We start from the raw sequence: 18,803 nt of genomic DNA, 5'->3' as shown, positions 1-18,803 counted from the left end.
AGGCCTGAGTTATACCATTCTCACTTACTACAACAATAGTTACAATATTGTTAAACAATTGTCACTACAGTAAGAAAGCAATGCAATTCAATTACATTTTTATTTATTTGCAAAAGTATTTGAATTATACTTGTTACGCCAGGTCGTTTAGAGTAGTGAGCTGATAGGGTAAAGACTGATACGTCACATGAGGGGGGGTGTTGGTTGATCAATCTGATTTAGCCAAAACGTGGCTATTTACATTTTTGAGGTACAGTCGCCTGGTTACAATATTCTACATCTGTTATTAAGATCACAAGTCAATTATGTTGTGATATCTGGATAACAATGTCGTTTCATCATATTAGCCATGATGCACCTGAGAACAACTATGCTCTTTCATTATCACAATTACATCTTACATTTTGATTTATCCTGATAACAGAATGATTACACACACAAAAACATAGTAAGAGCCACAAAAGGAAATTCACTTTTTATCACAAGATAATGGTTAAATAAGTGCAACTATGGTTTTATTTAGAGAAGAGTGTGGAGTAGGCTTGGACCAGTATAAACACTTTCAAATGGGTTTGAACCAACCAGATTTAATTAACAAAGCACATCATAGGCTACAATTTACCTGTATCATCTTCTAGTGTGGTTTGCTTTATCTGTAAATAATTACTTCTAAATTATCTAGTAATAATAACTTTCTTCAATAAATAGTTGATAAACCTTTGTTTGATTAGTATATTACTGAACCCAGCCATCAAACGCCACGCTGACACATCCTGTGCCACCCACCACCACAAGTAAATTCTCAACCTGTGGGAAACACTGTACTGTAAATATATATATATTTTTTTAAATAAAATATATGGGTGTAATTCTTTTCAGAAAGAAATATTAAAAATACAATTCAGTACCAAATACTCAGGTACAAGGGGCTTTATTTTCTCTTACTTGAGATACTTTTAGGGGGTAGGATCCTCGGTGATCCTCAACGACACTGATTTCTGGAATAACCCATTCTCTCTTCCTCCTCCTCAGCCCCTCAACCGACTTGGGAAATTGCAGAATGGGCACCTGTTGATCAGTGGCACTCTGAAAGAACATGCACATTTGTAGCCAGTTATGGTGCAACAGGCACTAGACATTGGATTCTAATTGGCCTAAAAAAACTGAATCAAGCAAATTACAATGACAATGCATACATATCTGATCATGTTAGTTCTGTAAAAATGCTTTGAAAAGCAGAAAGACTTTCTTCTAGCATCTTTTGTCTAGTAGTTATTGTTCACTGACAAACTGTAATGTCTTACAGAAAGACTGAGGTCCTTCATTCATTCAGGCTAAAACAAAAAACATGATTAATGCATACTGTTAAACAGCTAATGACATTAACTACTAGTAATTGGTAGCAAACTATTTTAAAATAACTGCCTTAAAGAGCAACTTTACGATGTAATTCTACTAGAACCCCACCTCTCAGCATATTATGAAAAAAGCAACAGAGGGGCGGGAAAATGACTGAAAGATGTGTTGCTATGTGGTATTTGACTCAATGTTGTGAAAACACTGTCTGATAAAGCGACGTAGAGCTGGTAGTCAGAGCTAACCAGTGAGCAGCTGATGTTGGAGCTTTGTCGTGTGTGTGTGTGTGTGTGTGTGTGTGTGTGTGTGTGTGTGTGTGTGTGTGTGTGTGTGTGTGGCGCAAAGAAGTCTCCCTACAGTGGGAGCGGAGCGAAGCAGAGGGATAGCTGTTGACTCGGTAAATGCCTAAACAAGTAGTCATGTACATCTCATTGGTTGTAGGCTACATTTGCAATCTTATGGACATTTATTTGCAAAAATAGTTATTCCAATAGTTCGAAGCTGTCCCAGATAGCAGACACATTTGGGCCAAATTTGTGCCACTTTTGGCACTTAAGGCTCAGTTACGGCAATGGCAAATGTTGAGTGGGCCAGATGTGGCCCACTTGTAATCAGCCGCGCCTGACTTGGGTTACGGCAACTGTCATGTGGGCCAGATGTGGCCCAAATGGAATGAGCCAGGCCCAACTTGAGTTACGGTGAGTGTCGTGTGGGCCAGACCTGGCCCAAATTAATGAGCCAAGCCCGACCTGGGTTAGGGCAACTGTCATGTGGGCCAGATGTGGCCCAAAAGTAAGGAGCCGGCCCCGACCTGGGTTACGGTGAGCGTCGTGTGGGCCAGACCTGGCCCAAATGTAAGGAGCCAGGCCCTACATGAGTTACGGTGAGTGTCGTGTGGGCCAGACCTGGTCCAAATTAATGAGCCAAGCCTGACCTGGGTTAGGGCAACTGTCATGTGGGCCAGATGTGGCCCAAATGTAAGGAGCCGGCCCCGACCTGGGTTACGGTGAGTGTCGTGTGGGCCAGACCTGGCCCAAATGTAATGAGCCAAGCCCGACCTGGGTTAGGGCAACTGTCATGTGGGCCAGATGTGGCCCAAATGTAAGGAGCCGGCCCCGACCTGGGTTACGGTGAGTGTCGTGTGGGCCAGATGTGGCCCAAATTAAATGAGCCAAGCCTGACTTAGGTTATGGTGAGTGTCGTGTGGGCCAGACCTGGCCCAAATGTAATGAGCCAAGCCCGACCTGGGTTAGGGCAACTGTCATGTGGGCCAGATGTGGCCCAAATGTAAGGAGCCGGCCCCGACCTGGGTTACGGTGAGTGTCGTGTGGGCCAGACCTGGCCCAAATGTAAGGAGCCAGGCCCTACATGAGTTACGGTGAGTGTCGTGTGGGCCAGACCTGGTCCAAATTAATGAGCCAAGCCTGACTTAGGTTATGGTGAGTGTCGTGTGGGCCAGACCTGGCCCAAATGTAAGGAGCCGGCCCCGACCTGGGTTACGGTGAGTGTCGTGTGGGCCAGATGTGGCCCAAATTAAATGAGCCAAGCCTGACTTAGGTTATGGTGAGTGTCGTGTGGGCCAGACCTGGCCCAAATGTAAGAAGCCGGGCCCAACCTAGGTTGCGCCGACTGTCAGGTGGTGGTCCCAATGTAAAGAGCCAGGGTTACAACAAGGGCTGTGTGAGCCAGACCACATTTTATGGATGAAGTATGCTGGCCTGTCTTGTAGAGCAGATAGCCTTAATATGATACACTGGGCAAGAGTTATGTGGAAGTATATAGTGATGTTATGAGGCAAATAAATCTAGACTATTTATTTGATATTTGATTATTTTGAATGTCACTCCCCCATGACACCGCACTGCATTGCATTATGTTATCCCTGATAGGTCATGTCTCAGCAATATTTGGGGACAACTCAATTACAGTGGTGTGCGCAAAAGTATCTCAGACCACAAAATGCATAAAATGCTGAAGATTGACTACAACAGCAGAATATTCATATGCCACTGGATAGACACATTTTTAAATTATTGACTTTTACTGTAATACATTTTTTTTTCTTTCTCAGCATTTTGAGTTTAAAAAATATATTCCGCTCCCATTTTAAATGCAATGATGTTTACACCAATATCACATTTATGACGTGGATAACATAACAAAATAAAATACCAACTAAATATTATAAATAATATTATGAAAATGTCTCTCTCCCTGTAATGGCACTGTTGTGACTCAACAATAATCCTTATTCTGAATAAATCTGAGTTCTGACATCACTTCCTGTACTGTACATTTAACTGCACAACTGTACATACACATACACTTGGTAAATATGCTGTCCCTTTAAAATGTTGGAAAATGTCTCATTTATCTCATAATTTCATGCAAGGCTATTAGCTAGCATTTCTGAAGTGGATAAAACTGGTATGACTTTTTTTATAAGAAGGGAAATGTAAAAAACAAAAACAAAATTGTGTAAACTGATTTCATTTATTATTATTCTAAAAGCTGCCCACCACAATCACACAGTCATATCTATTGGCTATTGAACATCTCCACTAAGGCATGTGTGGGCTAAGTGCCTTTCTCAAGGGCACTTCAGCAGTGGTAATGAAAAAGAAGGGCGTGCTGCTCTTTCACTTGACTGCCCACATTTATCCTGTCACTCCAGGGATCAAACCAGCAACCTGTTGGTCAAGCAAAATAAAAATGACAGTAATCAACCCACATTGTTCCTCAATACAAGAAGAAATGAAGCAGGAAGGCATATATAGGACATTGAGGGAAAACCCTACACACTTAAAAATGCTGGGTTAATTTGGTTACTCATATGCTGGGTTAAGCCTGAAATGTATAAATTTACCCATAATTGGGTTACAAAATGGTTAAACATATTATAACCCATTGCATTGGGTTGATGACGTTGAACGAAATCCAGGCTTCAGTTTTTCAACACTGCTGATCCGCCTTATTTTGGATGACATTGTTTTAACACGCACGCACGCACGCACGCACGCACACACGCATATATATATATATATACACACACACACACACACACACACACACGAGTCATGACATGGTATGGGAAGAATAAAAAACGTGACATAAAAGACGTATAAAAAACGTTTGTTTCGTAGATTAGATCAGATGGTTTAGCTTAGTTTAAAAACAGTCTAACGATATTACAATAATAACTTTATGTTTTAGCTTCGTTTTATTCAAGTAACGTTATTAAATATAAATCCTATCACGATTTGCGTTACAAATAAATACCAGCAAAGAACTACGGCGGGCGAAGACAGAAACACATTGAAGAGATCGCTCTATCTGGCACCCCGCCCGCTGGATCTTCACACAGGGAAAAACAAGCGCACCTCTTCAACTGACGTAACCCCCAGTCACCCCACATCGTCGTCTCTCGCTCTCGATGAGTCGGAACAGCAGCAACTAATTTTCTTAAAAAACACATCTGGTTCCTGGGGCAGGGAAGCGAGGTAAGCATTCTCATTTTACCGGTAGTTTGTTGCTGAAAATGTGTTTTGTTAAACAGTGCTTCTAGAATAAACTCTAATGTTACATTAGCTAACGTAACTTAGCTAGTTAGCTGCTAGCTGTAAAAAAATTGCCACCCATTTTTAGACTTTAGACTAATTTACCATTGGCAATGTCCGAATGTTACCAACGGTCGGTGGATTACCTATCGTTAGTAACGTTTTATTCATAAACCGCTCCTTAAACCGAGCTAAATCAACGTTAGCTACGTTTAAGCGTGCTAACATTTGTCATGGCACTAACCTAGCTAGCTAGCTAGCAAGCCAATGTAGCATACAATGACTCACATAAGCTAGCCAGCTGCTAGCTAGCTAGCTTATGAAGTGTGACATTTAACTTAATTAACGTTATTTCAAAGGAGTCGTTAATGGAGACATTTCAAGGCTGTATCGTTGTTATCTTCTATGTCTGTTTGCACATTCAAAGTTACGTTGTCTATCGGTTTTCTTTTTTATTAAGATATATCTGAGTCATTGTATGCTACATTGGCTTGGTAGCTAGCTCGGTTTAAGGAGCGGTTTATGAATAAAACGTTACTAATGTTAGCTAATCCACCGACCGTTAGTAACGTACGGACATTGCCAACGGTAAATTAGTTTTGGATATTTTAATTTAGAAGTGTTAAAATGCGCGGCAAATTTTTTTTTACCGGTAACCGTCCTCAGCCTACGTTACGAATGACCGTGACTGTGTTAAAAGACGAACGCCGCCATCTTGCTTGCTGAATTGTGAACATGCAGAAAAAAGAGCGAAATTTGTATTCAGTGATTATGTAGCCTACTTTGAATGCTCAGGCTTGCATGTGTTTTAGCTGTTTGTGTAACGTTACTAAATGTTATGTATTAAGTACTTTTATGTAGTTCCTTTAAATACAAAATACAAATTGTAATGCTGACAAAGACAGGCGAACACATCGCCGGTTCCCGCCAATAGGTTCATTTTAGTTAGTGAACAACCTGGCAAAGAAGTCTTGCGTCAGTCTAATCAATTGGGACCAACGTGTTAAATTTGACCTGCATGAGCTATTGTCACGGAGTACTTTACCTCCATGCAGCTGAATTCCACTATGCAATATAGAAATTGGCTGATTCTAACCTGTGCTGGCAGTGAATTGTGTGTGTGTGTGTGTGTGTGTGTGCGCGCGCGCGCACGCGTGTGTGTGTGTGCGCGCGCGTGTGTGTGTTGCCTGCCAAAATAACTATTGTTGATTATTCATTATGTTATTAGCTGTCAAATGTTGTTGGCGTAATGAGAATGACCGCTTGCTTGCTTGACATTTCTGAATGCTTATTGAAAGTGATATATGGCAGCTTTGTAATGTTTTTTATTATTATTGTTTTCCTGTAGATGGATGATCATGTTCAAAATAAACTGGTAGAATGGGACCTGGGTGATTTACTCTCTACATTTGAAGGTAGGCACATTTTATAAAAGCTTATAAGTTTTTAGTAAAAGACCTATATGTACTATGAATAAGAATGGCAAAATACAACTTTTTCATGTCCAATACTGATATTGTAAATGTGGGTATCTGCCGGTAATATTTTCTGATACCACTGCCCCGAAATGCAACAATATATCCTGTAGGTTTGGTTTTGATGCAGCACTTAACAATCCTGCTGTAAATCAACAAATAGTCTGAAAATAGCATAGGCCTGCTGTTACAAATAAATGTCTTTATGATCACTGATATTTTAGTATAATACTGGTCCGATCAACGAAACATGTCATCTATACGGCTTAGTATTTGACCAGTTTCCATGCAGAAAAAAAGAACCTGAGTTAAATTTTCTCTGGACTTCACACATTTTAATCAATGATCAGGTGCTGCAAATGTAATTAAGTTAGATTGAGTTCAATGAAGTTTCACTGATGTCACAAAGAGCTTATTAGTTCTTATTCAGTATCTCAAAGTATAAATCACATGAGAAGACATAGACCCAAAATTTGCACAAGGACCAACTCATCAATATTTTGAATGGAATTTCTACAGCAAGCGGTTCTAGTCAAATTAGGGCCTGGAAGAAGAATAATGATAAAAAGAAGAAACAAGAAAAGAACAATATAATGCATTGCTCTGCATGCACTATACTACATTTCTGGAATGCCGTGACATTTAAGAGGGTCTATACCAGGCACGGAAAATCAAGGAATTTGAGCATTTTGTAGTAAAGTCAGAGCAAGGTCAGGGAATCTTTTTTTGCATTTTGAAATGTAGTCGCCAGAATGTGATACAGAGTTGTAGAATTTTACATTTGACTTTTATGCTTGCAATATTGCAGACAGGCACATCGCTTTGCTTCTGCTACCTGTGGTGACGCTCCCCCCCCGGCACCTACAAAATCCGGAGAAAGACGGTCCGCCCCAGCTACGCCGAATCTACAAAAGCTTTCATAGGTGAGCAGCCTGTGAGTTAATACAAATGTAACAAATAAAACAAGCGTCAGCAAGTATTGTAACAGATTGTCTGAAGATTTGCAGACCTCAATACATTTTCCTTTTATTTCCCGCTTAAAATTGGTTGTGATGTGACTGAACCCGAACATCATTTCTAAATATCTGCCCGAACCCGGCCTGGCCCATTGGGTCCAGTCGGGCTCAGTTGGGGTATCCATCCTCTACTACCTACCTCTCTCAGACCTATCACACACGTGTCAGACCAAACCACTGCACAACAATGATCTGTTTCAGTTTATTGTTATCATTATTAAAACGAAATGTTGTTAGAGCAAACACAGAAAGACATAGTTTTCCAGTTGTTAACCCATTACTTAATACATAATTTAAATCCACATAGATTATATATAATTTTGGCCTTCATTTTATCACTCAAGCTTATGCCTGTCACGAGGGTTAATATCTGAAGTAAAGGTGTCTTTATAAAGTTTTTTTTCTCTCTACACGTTGGAACAAACATCGCTGAATACCTTACGAAAAGGACAAGCACAGAGGTCCCACATGTGCTTCTTCTTGGGGACAGGCATCTGTTATCGCAAGCCTTTGTTATAGTGCATGGACATGCCCTGGAGCACCCATCTCTTCTTGGGGCAGTAGATGCCTGCTTTAAGGCTTTTTATGTTTTTGATGTACAGTATCCTAGACCTTGTGCACAACTGTGGGAGTTTTTGCAGACGATATATGGTATCCCTGGACATGTTAGATCATCGGTACAGATGATGCGAGCAGTTAGCGGCACAGTGAACTGCAAACTGCTCATAACGTTATGCACACACACTAGAGTCTGGATCGGGCCGAATTTTTCTGTGCGAGCCCGGCCCGCGTCCGACAGGCATTAAGAAGTTTGTGTCTGAGCCCGACACAGTTAAAATCAATTTTTTTTTCTATACTAATGACACATGTACGTTAGTTTGTGTGGAAAGCTTTTATGAAGCAGCTGTAGGAAGGCATTCAGAAATGTCAACAGATGAGGTCATCAGCTCACACGGAGCAACAAGCTCACGTTAATCAGCTGTTTAATTTTAAATGTTCAATGTGTTAACTTTTCCTGATTGCTTAGTTTCCGACCGTGATCAGAAAGCTATATGCTGGCTGTAGCAATCTTTTCTCTTCTACTGTTTTAAGGCAAAGAACAACCTGTCTGCCGAGCAGCAGAAGATGGTGGCCACCTTTGTGCCACAACACGGCCACAGCTGACTGCTTCTACGCCCTCAGCCTGAACGTGGCCCAGTCAAAGAGGATGAGGGATTTCCGCCAGGCCCTCACCCCCACTGTACCATCACCAGAGTCACCAGAAGCCTCCACCACCAGGAAGAGGTCCCACAATCCTGATTCCTCCTCCAGTTCCGAGGACGAAACCCCTGTCCCCTACCAGGAGTCAGGGATCTCGGGACTGGAGGAGGAGAGGGAGTTTATAGCGAGGCTACAAAATGTAAGTAAAACTCCTAAGATATGTACTTTAAAGACTCAGTCCATTTTATGTCTGTTACATCAGACCTCACTCTGTGTTTTGTGTTTGTTTTCCTCAACAGACACCAGAGAAGGCCCTCAGGACGAGCCAGTACGGCAGGCTGGTGGCGCTGACTGCGCTCGAGGCTCAACTCAACCTGTCTAAAAAGATTTCGGAGAGGGCGAGAAGGGCAGCGTATCGAGCAGTCATCGGACTCTAACATCTCTTGATCTGTGCAGGACTTCAGTGTGAGCGGACTATTTAGAGACGATGTGACCGGCAGGTAATGTTAACGGCTATCTGCTACTGTAGCAGAGCTGCAAGTAAACGCTGAACTGAGCTGTGTGTTTTCAGTGTTAAACATTGCTGCAGGTTTTCATGCATGACTGTTATTGGTGATTTACAGAGGTGGAAGACTTACTCAGATCATGTATTGCAGTAAAAGTAGAAAAAAACTGTGTAGAGTTACAAGTTACTTGTCAGTTACAAGTCCTGCATTCAACATCTCCCTTAAGTTAAAGTACAAAAGTATTATCAAAATATACTTAAAGTACCAAAAGTAAAAGTAAAATTATGCAGTGTAATATATCTTATTTAATTCGATTATATTATTATTCAGTAAATTGTATTAAATGACTGATAATTTAAATAAAATGTTTTATTTAATTCAAGTAGCCTACTTGTACATCATTATTTTCTAGGGTTGAAAAATGTATACAGATTTTACATTTTCCCCTCATACTTCTGTCGGAATGGGTACGAAGTTGGCATTGAATTTAATTTGAAATGGTATTAAAAAGGTCTTAAAAAGCCTTGAATTTAAGTTGGAGGATCCTGGGGGTACACACACACACACACACACACACACACACACACACACGTAAATAGTTGTTTTATTGTGTTTTATAGATTGGTTAAGATTCATTTTATACTATTAACATGTTCTATTTTAGTAAATGTTAAGATTAATTTTCTTTTAGTGTGTTTTCAAATGTTCAATATTGGTATGTGTTCCTTTTTTCTTAAAATGACAAAACTATAATACTGAACACACTTAACCTAAACATGAAGCTAGGAATACCAAATTGGTCAGGTATTGTCAACATAGGCCCACTTTTGAGTTTGAAAAGGTTCAAGGCAATTTGTAGCTTGAAACAATCTCCAAGTTCCAGAGTTAAAAAGACAGAAACAGCCAGAGAACTTGAGACAGAAACCAGCCAGGACCAGTCTTAACTGTTAAATGTGCAAATAAAAAGCATTACAAAATTCAGTCCAAGCTGCCTAAAAACTTTATTTTCAAGCTAACTTTTACCATACACCCGTCTGACTTTCCTTACTGCAGTAACTGAGTATGCACTAGAGGTTCTCTGGGTGCAGGGTTAGGGCTAGCAAGCATCTACCATGGCATTTCTGAGGCAATTGAGGTATTTAGGGAACATTTGTAAATTTGTAATTCTAAACTGTTTGAATCTGCGAATGCACATCAGTCAGCTGCCACACCCTGATAGCTGCTGGTTCACTGTGTTTCTATAGGTTTGGGAGCAAGAAACTGCATGTAACTAGTCACTGAGGAAAAATGTAATTAATTTAGTATTACAATGGGGTTACATCTGAAAAAATCTTTTCAATTAAAAAGCTTATATGTAGCTTTATGTAGATATTGCATTTTATAAGTCTGACTATGTTGGTACTACTGTGAGGTTTAAACTGCCTGGTTTAAATTCACTGTTATTCAGCTGTATAGCCCAGTTATAAACATGTTTAGAATACTAATCAAAAAGTAATCAGATGTAATAAATTTCACTACTTTGATAAAGTAATTAAAATGGTTACTTTTTAAACTGGGTAACTAGTTATCTGTAGTCTGTTTACATTTCAAACTAAACCAAACGTGGGCCATAAGAGAACTGCATATTTGGGCCACATTAGGGGGACCTGTGGCTGAGTTTCGGGAGCCACACTCACCTGAGGTCAGCGCCGTCATTCAAGGCCAAATGTGGGCCATAAGAGAACTGCATATGTGGGCCACATTTGGGCCACATTAGGGGGACCTGTGGCTGAGTTTCGGGAGCCACACTCACCTGAGGTCAGCGCCGTCATTCAAGGCCAAATGTGGGCCATAAGAGAACTGCATATGTGGGCCACATTAGGGGGACCTGTGGCTGAGTTTCGGGAGCCACACTCACCTGAGGTCAGCGCCGTCATTCAAGGCCAAATGTGGGCCATAAGAGAAATGCATATGTGGGCCACATTTGGGCCACATTAGGGGGACCTGTGGCTGAGTTTCGGGAGCCACACTCACCTGAGGTCAGCGCCGTCATTCAAGGCCAAATGTGGGCCATAAGAGAACTGCATATGTGGGCCACATTTGGGCCAAAGATAAATTGCTATCTGGGGTGTGTTTTAAGAAGGAACATTCAAACGTCATTTTTGACCAGTTTTGATAGCTCTTATGTGTTTTGGATTGATCAGATGAGATGAAAAATGAAAGTAGCCTTGGGTGTGCCTGTCATAGTCGTTTGTTTGTTTCCCTTACTCTTGTTTCCAAGCTTAACAGCCAATTCGCCGACTCAACATGTCGAATCGACGTCGGCGGGACACACCGCACAGACTAGGCCGACGGTTGGTCGCTGTCGGCCCAACTAGGACCGGCGGCCGACTATCAGCTTGGTGGGTCAGGGCCTTTACTGTTGTTCAGGCCAACATATCTCATTAACCTTCTGGGGTTGTTTGCCAACAATCTTGAAATTTAGCAAATTCTTGTAAGCTTAGCTGCTGGCTGACAAACCAGTGTGTCCGTCTCTCTCTCTCTGTCAGAAACAAGATTTATTTTATTGAAAATATCTCAGGAAAATTTCCAGCCCCCAGGCACTGAGCTTTCTGAAAACGTGTCCCCCTGAACAATAGTAGTTAAATAGCCCTGCTGTAAGCTTTGTGCAGTTGCATTTACCTGGGCTGATCTGTTAACAACCCCTTTTGCAAATTCAGTGTCATTACCCCTCCCACCACCAACCCTTGATAACAAAAGACAGTAATTTTTAAATTGCAAATTAGTTGTATAAAACAAGAGAGCAGATGAAAGTATTTGTGCAGATGAAAGTATTTGTGCTCGTTACATACCCAAGACTTCACAGAATCTCCTAAAGTGACCAAAAAGGTTGTCACAATTGGTAAGGTAATTTTCTTTCACAAATTGCATACTTCGAAGTGCAATCATGAAATACATTCTACTTGGCTATTATTGTAGCTAAACCTGTGCTGAATACAAGTCATGTGACTTGGAAAATACTGCCTACATGCAACAATATCAGGCATGCCAAAATCATCTGTGTATCTGAAAAACCCTCAGACCCCAGAGGGTTAAGGAGGAGCCACGGAAAGCTAAGCAGACACATACAGGCTGATTTTGTGTATAAAAAGCAGTTTGGTCTTAAACTGTTTTTACCAATTATACTAATTATTAGCTTATTATCTTTTATTTGTTATTGCAAAGAGCAGTGCAGGGCCAGCAAAAAAATGCACACATAATAAATTGGAGCCCTTATATCATCTATTCTGGCTTTAACAAAATAGGTTCTAAAGTTTCATAGATGCAATAATAAACAATTAAACAGCACTCCATAATAAATGACATCATACAAATTTAAATAGTAATGCTGTGTAGAAAAAAGCATTATCTAAAATTGACATACAAGAAATTGATCATTGCCATAACATATGAAAAAGACTTGGACTAACAAAATGGAACCAGTGGCCAGTCATACACAACCACAGATGGGCAGTGTTTTATATGAAAACAATTATTTGCATGAAGAGCCTTCACACTGTCAATACTGCCTTTAACAATGTCTTTATTGTACTAGATCCTTGATAAACAGCAATTTGATGCATACTGCACTTGCAAAGCATATTTTGCATATATTGTTTTGAAAAAGTTAATTTAGACTACAAATGGGTTTGCAAGTTTCCATTACGCCCCTTTAACAGTGTCTCTAATCCTACCTCTGTGTTATTAGCATACTCCACTTCAGTATGGTGGTGTTGATGGTTGTGGCCTTTGTGGTCACCATGATGATGCTCAACATTTTGGTGGTGGCTCTCATGGTGATGCCCATGGTGCAAAACTCTGATAGGAACACTCATTTTGTGACCTTGTGAGTCCCAGGCGTGGATAATGAATTCCCGTTGTCCTTGAATATCAGTCTGTCTTTTTACCTGGAGGGGAAAAACCCACTCGTTATCAAAAGGTCAACATGTTCGCAACAGATTTGGATTCATGCTGTCACATCTTGGAACTCACATGGGTTCCATTCAATGAAATGGATATTACTCATTCTTAATCTAAGTTAAGTCAAAGTTGTGTGTTGTTACCGAATCTTGGATAAACTACCTAAATTCTTGCTGAGAAATTATATTTTCACTGACACAATCCCCTAATAATTTTACTTTGTATAGGCATAAAAATTATGGGGGAGATATCTGTAGAGGTGAGCATTAGAAACCGCAATTTTACAATTGAGTCTGTTGAACTGTACTGACCTTCAATATGCCATCTGTCTGTACCATGAAATGGCTGTCATCACTGCTGAAAACAAATCTTGTGCGGTCTGTGCAGTCAGTGAAGGCCACTGTAATTAGACAGAAGAAATTGTCATCCATTACAAATGCAGTACATAGAGAAAACAAAAAACAGAACAAAGTAATGTACACCCTTTTAATCAGTTTACATTCTACAAGTCCTACTTTGTCATTACTTGACATTCAAAGTGACCTTTAACAAATAATGACATACATTGATGATCCATCAACATTTTATTAAATTCATTTAAAAAGAGTCATCTGTCAGTCATATGTTGCTAGGTACGTCTGACGCATTAAATCCGAAAGAACGCAGTAAACTCACTATTGACGTGTCCAATGTTTCCCACACAAAACTTTACTTGGGGCGGGCTGCTCAGGTAGGCTATATATTAGCCCAACTACTGCTACTGTTAAAGCGGATTGGGAAAAGGAGTTGGGTACGAACATACAAAATGACCTATGGGACGAGAGTTTAGCATATATCCACAAGTGCTCCATAAACGCACGTCATTGTCTAATACAATTTAAAATCCTACATATGCTACATTATTCCAAAGAAAGACTTCATAGGATCTTCCCTGAGCTCTCTCCTCTGTGTGAAAAATGTGACACTCATGTGGGTGATTTACTTCATAGTTACGTTCTCTGTTGCAAAATATAAGGTTACTGGAGTGATGTCTTTAGTTTCATGTCCAAGGTGTTAAATATTCAAATTGTCCCAGATCCATTTTTAGTAATCTTAGGGATATCCAATGAAGCAAAGAGACTGACACTGGTCCAACAGCGCTTCTTGGCATATGGAATTCTCACTGCAAAGAAGTGTATCCTCTTATTCTGGAAAAAAAGAGAGACCAACACTGAAGATATGGCTCACGGAGATGATGGACCCACTCCACCTTGATTGGATCCGGTACATCCTTAAGGACCAACTAAAAGACTGAGAACATTTGGCGACCTATGGAATCTTATCTTACAGGACAAGTAGTTTCCTGATCGCAGTCCGGGGTGGGGTAGGGATTAGGGCCTCATTTGTAAATTTTTGTTTTTATTTATCCTTATTTCCATTCCTTATTTTTGTTTTTATACTGTAAAAAAGAAGCACTGTAATAACAATTTTTTAACTAGATTTTTTAAATTAAGCTTCATAATAAAAATATTTGAAACAACAGGTAGGCTATATATTAAGGGCCGCCAAAGAGCATTTGGCGAAACCAACATCTACATCTACATGGATGTATGACGTCGCGACACCACGCTTCAGTTGTGTCGGTCAAATGGATCTGTACCGTAACCCTCGCTGCGCCCTCTCTCCCCGTGGGGAGGGGCGGGGCCCCCTGCTCCCAGTGCAGCTGTCAACCTGGGCGGACTGTCCTCAGTGTGCCCCAACCGCGTCGCCAGGGCGGGGATCAGCTCACGTAAAGAAGGCGATGTCAGCAACCCACCCGAGCCGTCTTGAAACACGGACCAAGGAGTTTAACGCGCGCGCGAGTCAGAGGATCGCCCCGTGGCGCAATGAAAGTGAGGGCTGGCACGCGCCGGCTGAGGTGGGATCCCAGTCCCTCGGGGTCGGGCGCACCACCGGCCCGTCTCGCCCGCACCGTCGGGAAGGTGGAGCATGAGTGCGTGCGAGGGCGAAGCCAGAGGAAACTCTGGTGGAGGGCCGTAGCGGTCCTGACGTGCAAATCGGTCGTCCGGTCACACAGACCTCTATAGTGAATTTGCAACCATAACATCTTTTGCGCATGCGGGTAATTTCAAAACCGCAAACAGTTCACACTGGAATCTGATATAGGCCACATTTTAAAAGGTAATGTGAACAGCCTAACAAAAAAATCGGATCTGAGCAAAAAATCTGAATTAGGCATTAAGACTTGCAGTACTTTTTAATGGTACTTGGTATCGGTATCAGAACTAGAGGTCGACCGATATGGTTTTTCTCTGGCCGATGCCGATCTTTAGAAATCAGGGTCAGCCGATGGCCAATTAATGCTGCCGATTTATTTTGGCCGATATGTGCTTGTTTTTAAACCTCTATTTGAAAGATAAAATGTAACACTAATATACACAGAATTTCTCAACAAAAACATTTATTGAACACTTCACCAATCTACACTTGTATAGCTACTTCAATTAAAAATGTATAATGTAAAAACATACTGTAGCTATATTGTATAAATAATGTATGAACAATATATTAAATAAACGAAACAGGTAAGAAGAAAATAAACTTTGTCAAATAAACCTTTCAATGAAAAAAATAAAGTTTAGTGCACTTAGCAGCATTTATTAAACTTCTGAGAATACAAATCTGCAAGCTTCACAGAAAGTGACATGTTATTATTAATCTCAACACTATTTCCTCCTAACTCCTGTTGAATCACATAAGACTAGGGCCAGAGCCATAGAGATATAAAGAGTTGTGACACTCGTTGATCTTGCTAGCGGGGTGGTCACGTGGTTCATGTAAGCCTGTATAGTTCCAAACACATGCAGCGCTGTCATGTTCTACTATGGTACTGACAGCAGCGATTGCGATATTGAATGGTAAATATGAATAAAAACACATACCCATGTACTTGTTTGATTGTTATTGCATATTTGTAAATGTCAGTTTTACATTTGGAGTGGTAGGGTGACAACTGAAAGCTATGTATAGATACGTTTTTAAGTTTTGGAGGGAAAGCTTCACGTCCGTGTTAGCATGGGTAGCACTAGGCTACTGTCTTGTATTATCCTTCGTGTCACGGGGACTTGTTTAGTTTATTTACATCTTGTATTAGCCTGTTCAAACACGTTTGTTCTGACGTGTCCCCACCCCCCCAGTGCCAGTTCACGACATCACATAGTACGCGAGGGTCACCGGGGGACCCGAAGCTCAACGCCAGGCCAATACAAAACCTTCAAAAATAAACTAAGTCCCGGGGACCCGAAGAACAACACAAGGGTTAACCTTAACCTTACTACATCTTTTTTTTAAATCAAAGATGATTCGAGATGTTCTTTTTTGCACATCTGGACTATTATATTTTCCTTGATTTTGCTTGTAATTCCGATTCACTTACCCGTGGTCAGAGAGCGATTGAGAAAGCAGAGTAGCAACAGTCCATTCAGCATTTAGTGTCCAGCCCACCTCTTCTGATGAGGCAGGAGTTGACCACACAACCAATGATAATGATAATTTTAAGACTAAGCCATACACAAAGTATCACATATATTAAAGAATAACAACTCATTACACTTGGATGAATACATTTTTTTATTAAACAATGAGTGACACAACAAGTACAGAAAAAAGGAATACAGTTATAAAACCCTTCAGCAAATGCAGATCCTACTGCCTAACATCCGCACGCTGCAAAGGAGGATGCAGCATGTAAAGCTGGAGCCAGGAGTTTTGGGGGTTAGTGTTTGAGATGCTGAGTGTTTAATAAATCAAATCCTCTCCACATATATTAGGCTGAGGTTTGTGGAACAAAAAACAAGTGGGAACAAGTATGAATAAGAGCAACAACGTAGAGCCAGGAATAGGGGGAATAGTATACGTGATTAACAAAAATATCCTCCACATATATCAGGCTGAGGTTAAGGATTCAATCAAAGTGCATCAGGGCTGAGAGGAAGGTAAACAACCGTGATAAGGGGATACCTTGGCAGCAAGAGTCAGACTAAGAAGGCAATTTCAACACAACAGACTTCCTCAACTAAGGTCATAACATCTAGTCCACTGCCAAACACCTTACTGGTAGCCATGGATGTATTTGGCCTCTCCATCCCCGGCACACCGTCCGCAGCCTCCAGTTGCCTCTTATTTCAGCAGCCAGCAGCCACCACCAGCAGCCGTCGCCAGCACCAGCTAGGGCTGCTCGAATATGGAAAGAAATATGATCATAATTATTTCGGTCAATATTGAAATCACGATAATTTAACACGATTACTTGTTGACTTCTGGAAAGATGTTGCAATTATTGAACTTAAAAATACAGTGGAAAACGTTAAATAAATCAACAGTAAAAAAACAAAACACAACTGGGAAATTTGCCTTAATACTTTTTCATATTTAAACTTATGTCTTTGTCATATGTCACTTACTGATATTTTTTGTGTGGAGTAATTTGTATTCATACATGTAAGGGTATAATTAAACAAACGCAACCTTATTTCTAGACACACAGTACTCAGCTGACTAGCTAACACCGTCAGGTTCAGCAGATAAAACCTAAATAAAACCCGTCCTTAATCAACCTTAATGATCCTAGTAATCCAACATCAATAACTAACTAAATAAAAGTTGTCAGAGATTCACTACTGAACTTCGTAATTGTTGGTGTAGCGATACCTTCACAGCTGGCAAAGTCAATACTGTGCACACATACAAATAAATATCAGTATATGCATCATAAAGGGCCTCTGATAAAATATAGACAGTTGACAATTCAAAAGAGGTTGCTATTTAATCAACTTACCTCAGAAGTTACTCGACGGCCAGCAATGAAAATGAATGATGTCCGACGCCATAAATGGATTGTTTGGAACTATGCGAGACTGCATACCCCGGAAGTAGGCGGTAAAAAGCGTACAACGGAGTCCAATGGGAGTGTCGCCACTCTGTCTTTCTCTATCACTCTGACTAGGGCTATCTAAAGTCAATTCTTGTTCACCTTGTTTGTTAGATCATTGTTCATTTGTTGAAGTGTTTTATCTGTGTTTTGGGGATCCTACTGTTACATGTCCTGTTGTACTCATTAGGATCTTATCTGAGCAGATTTCTGTCATTCAAACAACTCTTAGTTGTAATTTAAAACTCGTCCAGCCAATTTAATAAAATTAAGGGTTTTATTTGTGCTTGAATCCATAGATGCAGTTAATGGATACAGGCACGGAGAACTGAAGGCTCTGTTAGCAACGATTAGCTCCGTTAGCGGTTAGCTCCAGTTAGCTCCGTTATAGGAGTGGATGAGACTGCCACGGACAGGGGTAACAACCAGACCCTGATAAATGACATTCGGGGAGCTTCCACAGCGGTGTTTTGTACAGTTAATCCCAAGGCAAGAACACCAGCAACACGCTACTGCTAACGGTAGCGTCTGAACCTGAAGTGACTGTGCGAGACACACTGCGCAAGAATTCACGAGGGGAGGGGCTGGAGGCAGCTGGTCTGGGTGCGCTGTAAAAAATGTCGCCTATTCATGTTTTTAACACTAGGCTGCCCTCAGATGCGCCTGCTTATTAATCGGCTTGATATACTGGGATATTGGCCGATGCCGATTATGTAAAAAAAATGCCAAAAATCGGCCCGACCTCTAATCAGAACTGAAAAACTCGGATCAGTGGATCCCTAGTTCATTATCGTATAACCTTGTCTTAGACGAGCAAAGATTTAACAATCAGACAAAAACATAGG

At 40.8% G+C, this 18,803-nt stretch overlaps 2 protein-coding genes across 2 annotated transcripts in view; one reads left to right on the top strand and one right to left on the bottom strand.

Annotated features, from left to right (window-relative positions):
* LOC116047883 (B-cadherin-like) overlaps positions 1-18,803 on the bottom strand; it is a 68,342-nt gene that overhangs the window by 16,914 nt on the left and 32,625 nt on the right. The window contains exons 3-5 of the mRNA XM_031296908.2: positions 13,361-13,449; positions 12,824-13,036; positions 946-1,086 (exon numbers count right to left, since the gene is read on the bottom strand). Coding sequence (XP_031152768.1) covers positions 946-1,086; positions 12,824-13,036; positions 13,361-13,449 — 443 coding nt within the window. The remainder of the gene's footprint in view (positions 1-945; positions 1,087-12,823; positions 13,037-13,360; positions 13,450-18,803) is intronic.
* LOC118493264 lies at positions 4,596-9,356 on the top strand. Its single transcript, XM_035992691.1, has 5 exons — positions 4,596-4,856; positions 6,262-6,328; positions 7,197-7,311; positions 8,497-8,803; positions 8,904-9,356. The coding sequence occupies exons 2-5, from the start codon at positions 6,262-6,264 to the stop codon at positions 9,039-9,041; spliced, it is 627 nt and encodes a 208-aa protein (XP_035848584.1). The 5' UTR covers positions 4,596-4,856; the 3' UTR covers positions 9,042-9,356.

The sequence above is a fragment of the Sander lucioperca genome, chromosome 15 (genome assembly GCF_008315115.2).
Source record: "Sander lucioperca isolate FBNREF2018 chromosome 15, SLUC_FBN_1.2, whole genome shotgun sequence".
Taxonomy (NCBI): domain Eukaryota; kingdom Metazoa; phylum Chordata; class Actinopteri; order Perciformes; family Percidae; genus Sander; species Sander lucioperca.
The sequence above is the reverse complement of the archived record's forward strand: the minus strand, read 5'-3'. Positions and strand labels throughout refer to the sequence as shown.